Source organism: Procambarus clarkii, chromosome 58 (genome assembly GCF_040958095.1).
Source record: "Procambarus clarkii isolate CNS0578487 chromosome 58, FALCON_Pclarkii_2.0, whole genome shotgun sequence".
In the NCBI taxonomy this organism is placed as follows: Eukaryota; Metazoa; Arthropoda; class Malacostraca; order Decapoda; family Cambaridae; genus Procambarus; species Procambarus clarkii.
In genome coordinates this window covers 24,157,253-24,172,673 of record NC_091207.1, presented here as the reverse complement: position 1 = coordinate 24,172,673, position 15,421 = coordinate 24,157,253, and the positions used below count along the sequence as shown (strand labels likewise).

General features: G+C 42.0%; 1 protein-coding gene across 1 annotated transcript in view; it reads right to left on the bottom strand.

Annotated features, from left to right (window-relative positions):
* Positions 1–5,015, bottom strand: part of LOC138353594 (involucrin-like) — a 9,236-nt gene extending 4,221 nt beyond the window's left edge. The window contains exon 1 of the mRNA XM_069306788.1: positions 4,860–5,015. Coding sequence (XP_069162889.1) covers positions 4,860–5,015 — 156 coding nt within the window. The remainder of the gene's footprint in view (positions 1–4,859) is intronic.
* Between the last annotated feature and the right edge of the window lie 10,406 nt (positions 5,016–15,421).

Here is a 15,421-nt window from a genome sequence, read left to right as displayed (position 1 = left end):
GTTGGGTTAGGTTTTATTAGCGACATAAATATAAAACTTTTCCAGTTTTCCAAATATTCAATAGTACATAAAATTCAATTTTAAAATTATCCATTACATCACAATATGTACGATGTTACACATCGTTAGTGTAAGTCCTGTCTCAACAGGAGGATAGCTTGTGTGTTTTGTACGATGTGGCTAATGAAGATAACAGACTGTCCAGCTGATAACAACAGAACATGATCCTAACTGAATAACCTCATTCTGAGGTTATTCAGAATGATTATTTTGCAAGCGAAGAGTCACAATAACGTGGCTGAAAAATGTTGACCAAACTACACACTAGAAAGTGCAGGGACGACGACGTTTCGATCCGTCCTGGACCATTCTCAAGCCGATTGTGGACTATTACACAATGGACTTGAGAATGATCCAAGACGGACTGAAACGTCGTCGTCCCCTTCACTTTCTAGTGTGTGGTTTGGTCAACATTCTTATGCAAATCATACCGTAGTTGAATCAGAATAAAAATACAACAACACCTTCTCCGCCTCCTGTGTTTGAAAGGTACTGACAGCTATTTGTAATCTTAAAAAACTGACGTTGACTCAGTTGTTGAGCCTGACACATATTTGTGCACTAGAAATGTGTCGGCAACACCTGCAGGCTGTTGCCGGACGTCCTGTTGACTGTGGGACTGAGCCATCAGTGTACACATAAGACTCGAGTGACCATAGATTTTTAACAGAGGAGGCAGTTGTTTCAAGTGTGACTTCTTGAAGAAGAGCAAGATTTTTGTTATTCCCCTTCTCGGTGATGGAGGAGACATGGGGGGAGGGGAGTTGAAACCTATATAATGGCATGCAGATAAGTTACAATGTCTATGATTGGAAAGTTGCAGTTAAATGATATCGTCTGTTTGATGATGTGGTTGGAATATTCCTTACTTTATCATGTCTCACTCAACATGAGAGAGACTCACTCACTCCCTACTCAATCATGTCTCACTCAACATGAGTCTCACTCACACTCCTTACTCAGTCAGGGAGCCTGCCAGGTAGCATACAAAATGTGAGAAGGTGTCTTAGCAACACTCGCCGGACTGTTAAGAGTACATCATTGTAACTAATACGGAACATTTTGGGTTCTCTCAGGGTTTATGGGATGTTGTTATAGTGTGAAACATTTGTTCTGCTCCTCTCATGTTAATGGTTCAAGGGCATGCATCATGGGGGCTCATGGGTCATCATCCTCCTCCTCCTGGCTTCACTGTGTTCTCTTCACGTTCTAGTCTCTTCACGTGGCGGTGGAGAACCACGTGATAACATGTTAATGTAAACACATGTACATGTTTGTTATTATCATATAGAGAGGTACAGTGTAGTACAGAAGAGAGTAGCACAGTACTGTACTATAGTACAGTAGAGAGGGTTCTCGGGACATTCTCCCTCTCTCTCTCTCTCTCTCTCTCTCTCTCTCTCTCTCTCTCTCTCTCTCTCTCTCTCTCTCTCTCTCTCTCTCTCTCTCTCTCTCTCTCTCTCTCTCTCATTCTCCTTCCTTCTCTCCCTATTTCTCTGTCTGACTTTGTCTCTGTCTGTTTGTATGTGTGTGCTGCTGTCTGCCTGTCTCTGTGAGTTGTTTGTCTCTGGGGTTTTCTGCCTTCCTGTCTCCCTCTGTTTGTCCTGATTAACCCGTTTTATCCGATAGCCTGTCTGTTTGGCTGTCTATGTCTCTGTATGTTCACTCCCCATCTCTATCTGTCTCTATCTTGCTCTATCTTTTAACAAAAAATATAATAGTTTCCCATTGGTATAAGGGGGGTTAATGAGTGAGAGAAGCCTAGCGGTGTGAAATATTAATAATATATAGTACCTGTTTGCTGTTTGTTTTGAATCTGTGGGATGATGGTCGGTTAGACCCGGGCGTCAGGGCGCCTGACAGCTGGGTGGACAGCGTTTCGGATTCGTAGCCCTGAGGTTCCGGGTTCGATTCCCGGTGGAGGCGGAGACAAATGGGCAAAATGTTTTTTTTTTTTTTTCAACCTGATGCCCCTATTACTTAGCAGTAAATAGGTACCTGGGAGTTAGACAGCTGCTACGGGCTGCTTCCTGGGGGTAACAAAAAGGAGGTCTGGTCGAGGACCGGGCCGCGGGGACACTAAACCCCGAAATCGTCTCAAGATAGTCAGCCTTTGGTCGGAGGAGGGGAACTGAAGGAGATGAAGGCTGTAATGATATTATGTGTTTTATGGTACTACGGGCAAAATATGAATATCATAATTTTTTGTTTTTTTTTTCTCCCAACATCAGTGAATTATGTTGTATAATGCTGTAAGAAAATATTATTATTTTTTGTTTTAAAACTATTCAGCCAGGCCTCTAAAAATTCGTCGTGGGGGGGGGGGTCAGTAAGACATCTGGGGATGCTGTTTCATCTTGAATTCTTTAATATAGATTTGTCTAATTTCATCTCTTTGTTTAAATTCCCTCGAAGATGAAGCCATGTTACTTGACTCACGTGATGAATGGATGACCTGGTAGTTGACTTACGTGATGAATGGATGTCCTGGTAGTTGACTTACGTGATGAATGGATGACCTGGTAGCTGACTTACGTGATGAATGGATGTCCTGGTAGTTGACTTACGTGATGAATGGATGCCCTGGTAGTTGACTCATGTGATGAATGGATGCCCTGGTAGTTGACTAACGTGATGAATGGATACCCTGGATGCTGACTTACGTAATGAATGGATGCCCTGGTAGCTGACTTACGTGATGAATGGATGCCCTGGTAGCTGACTGCGGAGAAAGAGGAACTTTGAAATGAGTTGTTGTACTCACCTAGTTGTGCTTACAAGGGTTGAGCTCTGGCTCTTTGGTCCCGCCTCTCTACTGTCAATCAACTGATATACAGATTCCAGAGCCTACTGGGCTCTATCATATCTACATTTGAAACTGTGTATGGAGTCAGCCTCCACCACATCACTGCCTAATGCATTCCACTTGTTAACTACTCTGACACTGAAAAAGTTTTTTCTAACGTCCCTGTGGCTCATTTGGGTACTCAATCTCCACCCGTGTCCCCTTGTTCGCGTACCACCACCAGTGTTGAATAGTTTATCCTTGTTTACTCGATCGATATGATATTTCCAGCATCTTGTGAATCATCCCAACATTTTGTCTCAAGTGAGCAACGATGCAGCAATAACTGGGACACATTAAAGCGGCTGTAATTAAAGAGGTACATTTTGAATACATTTCTCGAGATATTTGGTGTAAATACGTCCGGCCCGGACTCTCCAGACTCCTCGGACTCTGCAGACTCTTTAGCAGCTCAGTCATCGTTCCAGCGCCTAAACTGCTTTGTCGGAATAATTAAACTTAATTAAGAATAATTAAGAATATTAAATAAGAATATTAAACTTAAGAAGAATAATTAAGAATAATTAAACCTTACCTTAACTGTAACACTGTAGGCTGTAAGGCACAACATCGTGGCTACCAAATTACAAAAACCAACGCAAATGTGTGAAAATAAAGCTCCGTTCTGTATCATTATCACGTCCCGTAACTTTCTAATTTAATAGTCCACTACGGGCTCACCATAGCCCGTGCTACTTGCAACTTTGTGTTCCGAGTAGCTGAATCTATAACAACAACAACATGTTATTATAACACGTGGGTGTTGAGTAGGTTGTTAGAATTAGAAAAAAGGACATATTTCTAAATTTATAATATACCAATGGCAGTTGCAACATCTCACTTGGTAAGTTTGAAACCTTTGATGGCGCGAGTAGGAAGGATTCTGCGGAAGTACTGAGGCATTCAGCAAATTTTTATATCTACGATGGGCCTCGTAGGGGCCTCGTAGCCTGGTGGATAGCGCGCAGGACTCGTAATTCTGTGGCGCGGGTTCGATTCCCGCACGAGGCAGAAACAAATGGGCAAAGTTTCTTTCACCCTGAATGCCCCTGTTACCTAGCAGTAAATAGGTACCTGGGAGTTAGTCAGCTGTCACGGGCTGCTTCCTGGGGGTGGAGGCCTGGTCGAGGACCGGGCCGCGGGGACACTAAAGCCCCGAAATCATCTCAAGATAACCTCAAGATAACGATTCTTTGAAGATATTATATAATAGCCGTGGCGAGGATTTACAACTTCTACAACATTTCTATATCGCTTCACAAAACTCGAGAAATTAAGTATTTATTAACCAAACATATAATACTGCTTCGTTATAAGAGCGCTTAACGAGGCCAATGTCACTCTCCCACTAAACGAATCCTTTGTTTCATCGTTAACAAACAAAACAGAAAAATATATGCAGTACAGAAACTTGGAGCATGTCACGATTTGCAGAAGATCTATTTCCTGAACAAATCCACAAGGGCCGTGACGAGGGATCGAACCTACGTCCGTGAGCATCCCAGTCGCTACCTTAATCGATTGCGCTACGACATGGTAGAAGAATTGGAATTTATTCCTTTGATTCATGACGCTATTGTGATTTCTGTGTGTAATGGAGCTGTTTCCTCCTCACCGTAGCTAGGACCACGTACCACGAGAACCCAGAAGACCTCCCGTGGTACGAGAACGCCGAAGGGTAACCCAATAGGAACGAGCCTCAGCAAGCCAGAACGAGCCCATAGCGGTCAGCGTCGGAACTCATGAGTGAACAGGGAACAGAAAATCTCACCCACTATGAAGTAATCAAAAGTCAAATCGCTTCCTCTCAACTTTCAAAGCAAATGGACCCGCTGACTGGAGACTGGAAGGCCTATTAGGACCGCTTTTAAGGAACGGAAGCACCATTGAGCACTTTTTTATATTTTACTACGACGAGTGACTGTTATTTGCTATAGTGTCCCCTTCACATTACTATAACAAGGGTGTGTTGTCTCGTGTTGGGGAGAGCTTCAGTATCATCATCATCCTCATCATCATCCTCATCATCATCCTCATCATCATGCTCATCATCATACTCATCATTATGCTCATCAAAGGGATTCGAGGAAAATGAAGGTATGTGTAGCATTGTAGAATTGAGTACGACGGATTTTGTAGTGTGTCTCCATCACTACTCTGTCTCTGTGGTAGTGTGGCTCCACCACTTCTCTGTCTCTGTGGGTAGTGTGGCGCCACCACTTCTCTGTCTCTGTGGGTAGTGTGGCGCCATCACTTCTCTGTCTCTGTGGGTAGTGTGGCTCCACCACTACACTGTCTCTGTGGTAGTGTGGCGCCACCACTACACTGTCTCTGTGGTAGTGTGGCGCCACCACTACACTGTCTCTGTGGTAGTGTGGCGCCACCACTACACTGTCTCTGTGGTAGTGTGGCGCCACCACTACACTGTCTCTGTGGTAGTGTGGCTCCACCACTACTCTGTCTCTATGGTAGTGTGGCGCCATCACTACTCTGTCTCTGTGGTAGTGCGGCTCCACCACTACTCTGTCTCTGTGGTAGTGTGGCGCCACCACTACACTGTCTCTGTGGTAGTGTGGCGCCACCACTACTGTCTCTGGTAGTGTGGCTCCACCACTACTCTGTCTCTGTGGTAGTGTGGCTCCACCACTACTCTGTCTCTGTGGTAGTGTGGCTCCACCACTACTCTGTCTCTGTGGTAGTGTGGCGCCACCACTACTCTGTCTCTGTGGTAGTGTGGCGCCACCACTTCTCTGTCTCTGTGGTAGTGTGGCGCCACCACTACTCTGTCTCTGTGGTAGTGTGGCTCCACCACTACTCTGTCTCTGTGGTAGTGTGGCGCCACCACTTCTCTGTCTCTGTGGTAGTGTGGCGCCATCATCTCTATAGACAGTGCAAGAATTATGGCATTACGAAACATTTCGTAGAGAGACTTTGGAACAGTGTCACGTGGTACTGTTTTCTTAAGGATCAATCCGAACCCGAACATGTTTGGCACGGACCCAACAGCAATTACTGAAAAAAAAAGATGACAAATATAATATTTCATTAAAATCCGGCTTGTTATACCTCATATTAATGTGTGCAAAAAAAAAGAATCACATTCCGGCACGCATATCTGACCCAATTCTCCCAATCAGTGAATATACTCGTTAATCACGCGTCTAAAGATGCAAGTATGTTTAATATACTTCCATTTAGTTAACGAGGTTTAACGGATAATTATCACCTACGCACATCACTTTGGACTGTCTGAGGAGAGCAAATATTAGTACCTCAGAGCCGCTGCCTCAGGCTGGCAGGTGGCCCATATTTATAATTGTGTTGCTGAGATTCTATCTGAAGAGAAGCACCTGTGGCGTGCGGACGCTCGCGCGCGCTCAAACGCACGCACACACACACACACACACACACACACACACACACACACACACACACACACACACACACACACACACTGTGTGATTCTGTGTGAGGGGTGAGGTCTCAGATTGGCGAGACGTTACAAGTGGAGTCCCGCAGGGGTCAGTCCTTGGACCTATACTGTTTCTGGTATATGTAAATGATCACCCAGATGGTATAGATTCGTTCCTCTCAATGTTTGCCGACGATGCAAAAATTTTGAGGAGGATTGCAACAGAGGATGATAGTAGGAGGCTACAAGATGACCTAGATAGACTGAGTGAATGGTCCAACAAATTACTGTTGAAGTTCTACCCGAGTAAATGCAAAGTAATGAAACTAGGCAGTGGAAACAGGAGGCCAGACACAGGATACAGAATAGGAGATGAAGTACTTAATGAAACGGACAGAGAGAAAGATCTAGGAGTTGATATCACGCCAGACCTGTCTCCTGCAGCACATATCAAGCGGATAACATCAGCGGCATATGCCAGGCTGGCCAACATACGAACGGCATTCAGAAACTTGTGTAAAGAATCATTCAGAACTTTGTATACCACATATGTCAGGCCAATCCTGGAGTATGCAGCCCCAGCATGGAGTCCATATCTAGTCAAGGATAAGACTAAACTGGAAAAGGTTCAAAGGTTTGCCACCAGACTAGTACCCGAGCTGAGAGGTATGAGCTACGAGGAGAGACTACGGGAATTAAACCTCACTTCGCTGGAAGACAGAAGAGTTAGGGGGGACATGATCACCACATTCAAGATTCTGAAGGGAATTGATAGGGTAGATAAAGACAGGCTATTTAACACAAGGGGAACACGCACAAGGGGACACAGGTGGAAACTGAGCGCCCAAATGAGCCACAGAGATATCAGAAAGAACTTTTTTAGTGTCATGAACTTTTTTAATTTTAACATGCTGTTCATCCAAAACAGGAATTTTCTCATATAAATTTATGTTATAATATAATAGCATATTGTGCATATATAGACATAGGTTAGTGTAGCTATTGGTAAATCATTTGAAGATTAATTTGTGAACAGAAATGTCTTAGAATATTACGGTTTCTTTCTAATATAATAGCTATCAGCATCAATAACCAAATGTGGGAACTTAACATAAAATGTATATATATATATATATATATATATACGCCTTGTTCCAGCGCCTCAGTGTTGCGATTCAGAGGGGAAATGCCTGTTGCGTCTTGGGCACTAGTCCAACTTCAGAGGAATTCGAAGAAGTGTTTGACTTGCAACAATGATCGAACCCGTCTGTGACATTCATCAATGTTTCCCATTGTTGTGTTTTTCGAGGGTATATATATATATATATATATATATATATATATATATATATATATATATATATATATATATATATATATATATATATATATATATATATAATATATTTAGGGATTGAAGGAACTTCAAGATAGGTAGAAACTTAGTATTTAAGAACTTCTTCAAAGTTCTTCAAAATTTCTTGGAAAAGCAATTTCCAAAAGGGATTAGAAGCTCTATTTAGCAAAGTTTTAATTGTATTCAGTTCGTATAGCTGGGAGAAAAACTTCAATAATGTAAGCCTGGAGGCTATATGAACTATATGAACTATATGAACTATATGAACGTGGCTCTGCGGTGGACTGAAGGAGAAAATTGACCAGCATTAGAAAGTAATGAAATAAGAAAGGCTATTATTTATTTTTTCTCAACTTCACAAATGAAAGTTAAAGTTAAATGTTTAGAATTCAAATACGAAACGAACATATCTACATGCCAGCGATCATTACAGATAAGAAAAGAATCATTCACTAAACGACGATAAAAAAAAGGCTTAATCCACAAGGGACAAGAGAGAATCCACAAGCACACGAAAGGTTAAGAACTGAACCCACTGCAACCCCGTCCATTTGAGAATTAAGTTTACCATCAGAAGAAAAAAACAGAATCTCAAGTTACAATCTCTAATGGCTTTCCAAGCTTTTACCTCTTTAACCCAAAATAGCAAGATTCTTCTTCAGTTAGATAATTTAGTATCTAACTATTGGTTCGGTGCCTCGTTCGAGTTGCTCAAGATAATGACTGAGTATTGAGAACAGAGCACCGAGGATTAGCACGACAGAGAACTCGTCCTTAGTCCAATTAGGTGCGACAACGCGGTCACGTGACGCATCAGGTCGTTTCTCATTGGTTAAGACAAGTCACATGATATGTGCAGATGGTGAGGACGGAAGTAGTGTCAGAACCCTATGGAGCACCACCTTGTCTGCCCGAAATCATACAGATTACAGAAAAATATATAAAACCTGATATTATTATAGAGGTGCTACCTCACTAGGGGGTTAATTATGGCGCCAATGGCGTGCCGTTGTCTGCGGGTGTTGGCGCGCTGCTCCTGGGAAAGGATGGTGACGCAGCCAATCACCGCCCGGTATCCTGGAGGAGGGAAATGTTCCCCCCAGCGGGCAATTTAAATGTCTCAATCTATTAATCTTATTACAAAATACAATCAATCCTGCTTATATCTGGTGCAAATCTGCATCCCGTTCTCTCGATTTGCCCCCAAAAATACAATTGTTTTGCCAAACTAGAAACGTACGGACCCAAGAAGCCCAGCTAATCTATCGAGGTCTAAAAGAACGTGTGATTACAGAAAACGCTAAAGTCTCCTAGAAAATAATTTTCTATCCTAAATACTAATTCACAGAAAACGATTATCATGTAAGCTTTTGTAAACATCTGCGAATTTCTAGCAGCGAAGAGAAAAATTTGTGCATGGCTGGATTAAATCCTCCCTTAGCCATGGACTGGACCTTTCTGGACCTTTCCTGGATCTTTTCTGGACCTGGACCTAACTGAACCTTTCCAGAATCCAGTTAGTGGTCAAAGTAACTGGTGCTTCAACTGACTAGAAGGACTGAACATCATCCACAGCGCTTCGTACGTAATAACACTTATAATGACATTAGTTGGTTGTAGATACCAGCACCGATCGGTCTTCAGGGATCGATGGAGTGCTATTTGGATAGACAATAGGCACGTACTGGAATATTGAGATAGGCTGCAGGGACGACGTACTGGAATATTGGGATAGGCTGCAGGGACGACGTACTGGAATATTGGGATAGGCTGCAGGGACGACGTACTGGAATATTGGGATAGGCTGCAGGGACGACGTACTGGAATATTGGGATAGGCTGCAGGGACGACGTACTGGAATATTGGGATAGGCTGCTGGGACGACGTACTGGAATATTGGGATAGGCTGCAGGGACGACGTACTGGAATATTTGGAAAGACCCAGAAGCTTTCTGGGACATTTGGAGACAAGATAATGTCAATAGTGATGACCTTTTTGGAAACGAAATAGGAATACGTAAGAGTTGTAAATTTATTAATTTATTTATGTACAAGAAGGTAAAATGGGTTTATGAGAGTACATAGCATTGATGTTTATACATTCTTGTAAAGCCACTAACACGCATAGCGTTCCGGGCAGCTCCTTAATCTAACAGATTATTTATTAAATTTTAAGTAGGTAATTTGTAACAAAATTGAAAAAAAAGTTAACAGGTATATTGTAAGAAAATTTGAAGAAAATTAGTAAGTACATCTTAGGGAAATTTGAGGATTATTGACAAGTACAATATAGCATAATTTGAAGATTATTTCTAGATAAATTGCAGTAAAATTTGCGTTCATGATAGCAACCATGATATAAGATGATAACAGCGATATCAACGATGCAATCGCTGATCGATAAGATGATTGCGATTGCTATATGGCTTAGACACATATTTTGAATAAGGCGTAGGTTAGACAGGTTTTTAATTACTATTTTAATTTTTTAATCATTCGTTAGGGAGTGAATTCCATAGACTAGGTTTCTTTATTTACATAGAGTGTTTACACAGATTTAGTTTTACTCCAGGCATATCAAAGAGAAATTTATTTCTGGTGTGGGGATTATGGGTTCTATTACATCTGTCCCAGGAAGAATTTCAGATCAGGATTTGCATCTAGGAGTAAGGTTTTGTACATGTAAGTGGAACAAGAGAATGTGTTGAGTGAGTTTATGTCAAATTAAATGTTTATTCAGGTAAAAGTACATACATAGAGGATTAGTTACAAACATAATGTTGGATTTAAAGATAGAGCTAGTACATACAATACCTAAAGCCACTAATACGCATAGCATTTCGGGCAAGGTGAGGAGGAGAAAAACACTTAGACTAAAACTTAATAGTAATTGAGCTTAAAGTATAAATTGCGTTGAAAGAAAAAAATAAAAGATAAAAAAAGGGGGAGCATGGTAGAAAATAGCCAATATACAAGTTGGTCAACAAACAGCATTGTTTAAAAATAGTAAGACATGGGTTGATATTTAAGGGTAAGGTAGGTTACATGGAGTTAATTAGGTAGTACTTAGTTTTCATCTTAAACTGGTTGAGAGAGGTACAGCCTTTGACGTGATTGGGAAGGTCATTCCACATTCTGGGTCCCTTGATTTGTAGAGCATTTCTAGTTTGATTAAGTCGCACTCTTCGAATATCAAATCGGTATTTGTTTCTGGTGTGGTGCCCATGGGTTCTGTTACAACCTAAGAAGCTTTTAAGGTCAGATTTGACATTACAATTCAGAGATTTAAATATATAGAGTACACATGAGAGGATGTGCAGTGACTTAATATCTAACATATTTAGAGATTTGAGTGTAATGAAGTAAGGGCGAAGAGGTAGAACGGCTTATTGACATAGCTCGAGTGCATGGAGGGAAGTTGTGTAAAACCCTGGTTTGTCTCTCGGAGAGGCTGCAGGATCCAAGTAAGTTCAGTAGAACTTCTGGTTTCAACTCTTTTTGACCATGTCGTAGCTCAGTCGATTAAGGCAGCGTCTCGGATGCTCTCGGACGTAGGTTCGAATCCTCGTCACGGCCCTTGTGGATGTCTTAATTTGATGCATCACGCTATTGTGATTTCTGTGTGTAATGGATACAACGGAATCCAAATAAAATAAAGTAAGGGATTACAGAACAGTCAAATACTGAATCTGCTATAAATGTACTTACTATAATTTGTACAAAGTACAGTAAAATTTAGATTGATAATAAGCAATATTAAAAAAATAAATTATGTAAATGGAATAAAAGTAATAGCAAATAACAATACAATAAGTGGTAAGTGAGGAAATAAACAATACAATAAGTGGTAAGTGAGGAAATGAACAATACAATAAGTGGTAAGTGAGGAAATAAACAATACAATAAGTGGTAAGTGAGGAAATAAACAATACAATAAGTGGTAAGTGAGGAAATAAACAATATATAATGGTGGGATAAACAAGAAAAAGAAACGTAAAATTGAAAACATAAAAGAAAAGGCAGAGTTATAGTACACTTTACATGTTAGATGAAACTATAAGTTACACTCTGGGGTTGAGAGAGTTCTAGGTTAGAGAGGACCCCCAGAGATAAGGTTCACTTGGCATCTGCTTATTCAGCCATTAACCTACAGTCAGTGAGGAAAGACCTGAGGTGGGCCTCAGTGGTTATTTCATAGGTTTTCCCCAGAAATTTCCCTGTTTTCCCAGAAATTTTCCAGTTTTCCCAGATATTTCCCAGTTTTTCCACATATTTCCCAGATGTAAATAGCTACAATTACAGCCTATTAGGTTTATAATTTACTGATTGGAATTAAACTAGCGTTTTTCTTTATCAAGACGTTTAAATAAAGCAACATAATGTTTGATATTAGGAGAACCATTTTTTTTCGCCCTGGAACTACAGGCGTTTGTATGTATATGGATCCAGCCGCAGCACACAACAACATGCAAGATCACAGAGGAAAGCTGTACATGAGCTTTAGGGCCTCGTAGCCTGGTGGATAGCGCGCAGGACTCGTAATTCTGTGGCGCGGGTTCGATTCCCGCACGAGGCAGAAACAAATGGGCAAAGTTTCTTTCACCCTGAATGCCCCTGTTACCTAGCAGTAAATAGGTACCTGGGAGTTAGTCAGCTGTCACGGGCTGCTTCCTGGGGGTGGAGGCCTGGTCGAGGACCGGGCCGCGGGGACACTAAAAGCCCCGAAATCATCTCAAGATAACCTCATGATAGCCTCCTAGCTTGGCGCCTTCTTTTGATAATTAATGCTGCTGAATTTGGCTCTTTTTTTGTTCTGCTGCCTGAAACAACCTAGTCAAGTTTATAAGATTTGTGTAGGATAATTATTATTTTAGTGCCCCGTTGTAGCCTAGCTATCTTTTTGTGTGACTGCTGAGCACGTCCCTGAAACTCTCATTGTTGGAATATAAGTCAGTTATGGACTGATTAGATGGGACTTGTTCTGAAACAAACACGGAGGAGGGGGGAGGTTATCTTGAGATAACCAGGTTATCCAGGTTATAACCAGGTTATCTTGGGAGAGAGCAATGAGATTCTGGCTTTAGTTTATCATAAAACATTATTCATTTTCTATGTATCTTTGCCAGAGAAAACGTTCTTTGCGAATCTAGGCCCAACCTCTATAATCAATTTAATTCAAAGTTTATTTCAAAAGAATGTGTGTACAAAGCACATAAGAGTAATGCACGATAGTAGGGACAGAACCTGCACAATCTATAAAGCCACTATTACGCTTTGCGTAATAGTGACAATCTCGTCCTCTGATCATTATATTCCGTATAATTTAGGGTCATTTTCTCCCTCATTCCAGTCATTCAGGTAACTCTATAGTTACCTGAATGACTCGAAGACCAGAAGTTTTCAGTTGCATATATGCCTTAACCACCTTAAGACATATATGATACCTTAACCACTCGACCAACCATGACCAACGGTCACTATACAAGAAGGGTGATAGGCAGGAGGCACTGATCTACAGGCCAGTGTCCCTAACTTGCATGCCATGCAAGATGATGGAGAAGATTGTACGATAAAAGCTAGTGGAACATCTGGAGCGGAAGAATTTTGTAACACAACCTCAGCATGGGTTCAGAGATGGTAAATCATGTCTAACAGGTTTAATTGAGTTCTATGACCAGGCAACAAAAATCAGGCAAGAGAGTAGGGGCTGGGCAGACTGCATACTTTCTGGACTGACAGAAAGCTTTTGACACAGTACCGCATAAGAGGCTAGTGCACAAACTGGAGATGCAGGCAGGAGTAAAAGGGAAGGTACTCCTCTGAATAAGAGAGTACCTAAGCAGCAGGACACAGTGAGTTACTGTGAGGGGTGAGGTCTCTGAGTTGCGAGGAGTCACCAGTGGAGTCCCACAGGGATCAGTCCTTGGACCTATACTGTTTCTGATATACGTAAATGATCTCCCAGAAGGAATTGACTCGTTCCTCTCGATGTTTGCTGATGATGCAAAAATTATGAGGATCAAGACAGAGGAGGATAGTATGAGGCTACAAGATGACCTAGACAAACTGAAGAAATGGTCCGACAAATGGCTACTAAAGTTCAACCCAAGTAAATGTTAAGTAATGAAACTAGGAGGAGGGACTAGGAGACCAGTCACTAGATACCGAATGGGAGACGAAGTAATTCACGAAACGGACAGAGAGAGAAAGATCTAGGAGTTGATATCAGGCCAAACCTGTCTCCTGAAGCCCACATCAAAAGAATAACATCAGCGGCCTATGCGAGGCTGACTAACATCAGAACTGCTTTCAGAAACCTGTGCAAGAAATCCTTCAGAACCTTGAATACCACATAAGTAAGGCCAATCCTGGAGTATGCAGCCCCAGCATGGAGCCCGTATCTAGTCAAGCACAAGGTATGCCTCTAGGCTAGTTCCAGAGCTAAGAGGCATGAGTTATGAGGAGAGACTACATGAACTGCACCTCACGTCGCTGGAAGACAGAAGAGCTATGGGAGACATGATCACCACATACAAAATTCTCAGGGGAATTGACAGGGTGGACAAGGATGGATTATTTAACACGGGTGTTACACGAACAAGGGGACACAGGTGGAAGCTGAGTACCCAAATGAGCCACAGAGACATTAGAAAGAACTTTTTCAGTGTCAGAGTAGTTAGTAAATGGAATGCATTAGGAAGTGATGTGGTGGAGGCTGACTCCATACACAGTTTCAAGTGTAGATATGATAGAGCCCAGTAGGCTCAGGAATTAGCTGGGTGTTGAACAAATATACAAGCTTGTTGACTATAGGAAATGAACAAGGGAATTTCCGCACGAATTTCCTCCTTGTAAAAATGAAATATTAAAGCTGGAAATATATCCTTAGAGAATAAACAAATAAACAATTTCAATATTACCAACATTACTCCCGCTTATCGCTCCTATGGATTTAATATCCTAATATTTTAATATCATATGTTCTCTGACAAGCAACAAGTGATAATTCAGAGTATGTTAAGACAAGTGGGCGACGTGGAGGAGGGGAGAGAGAGAGAGAGAGAGAGAGAGAGAGAGAGAGAGAGAGAGAGAGAGAGAGAGAGAGAGAGAGAGCTCAATACGAAATTTAGGGAGCCGTTCTCAACCGCAGGTTTGGTTCAATGAGGAAGCTAGACCTTTCCTACTGTCAGGTCCAGGTTGCGTGTTCCTGGCACCCCATTGGCTGAAGTCTCTCTCTCAACCCCCCCCCCCCCCCTCTCTCTCTCTCTCTCTCTCTCTCTCTCTCTCTCTCTCGAGGAGAAAAATCAGTAACAATATGAGGTCGTCCTCGAAAACGAGGCAATTAATGTTATGGGCTAACAACCTGGGCAGAGTTCCGGATCGCATCAACAACTGTTTAACACATACAAACTAAGCCTTCCAGGATTGGCGGAAAGATGTACAGGTTTCGCAAGTGGTTTCCCTTTAGAAATACTTGATGAATCCCGGCCTGGGGCTTCTCATGGCTGGCTTCTGCTGAGTCCACACGAGGATTTGATCCCAAATGTGCTTGACGGACCTCATAAGAATGAGGGCCCAGAGTAGGAAACCTGTAACCTAATGGTATAAGGGTTGCATGGTATGGTATAAGGGTTGCAAGTAGAAGCCTCAAGAAACCCTGGTGGGTTCAGTAAAACTTCAGGTTGTAATCCTTATACCATGTCGAGGTCTAGTCGCTAGTAGCGTGTGCGTGGGGAACACCCACCAC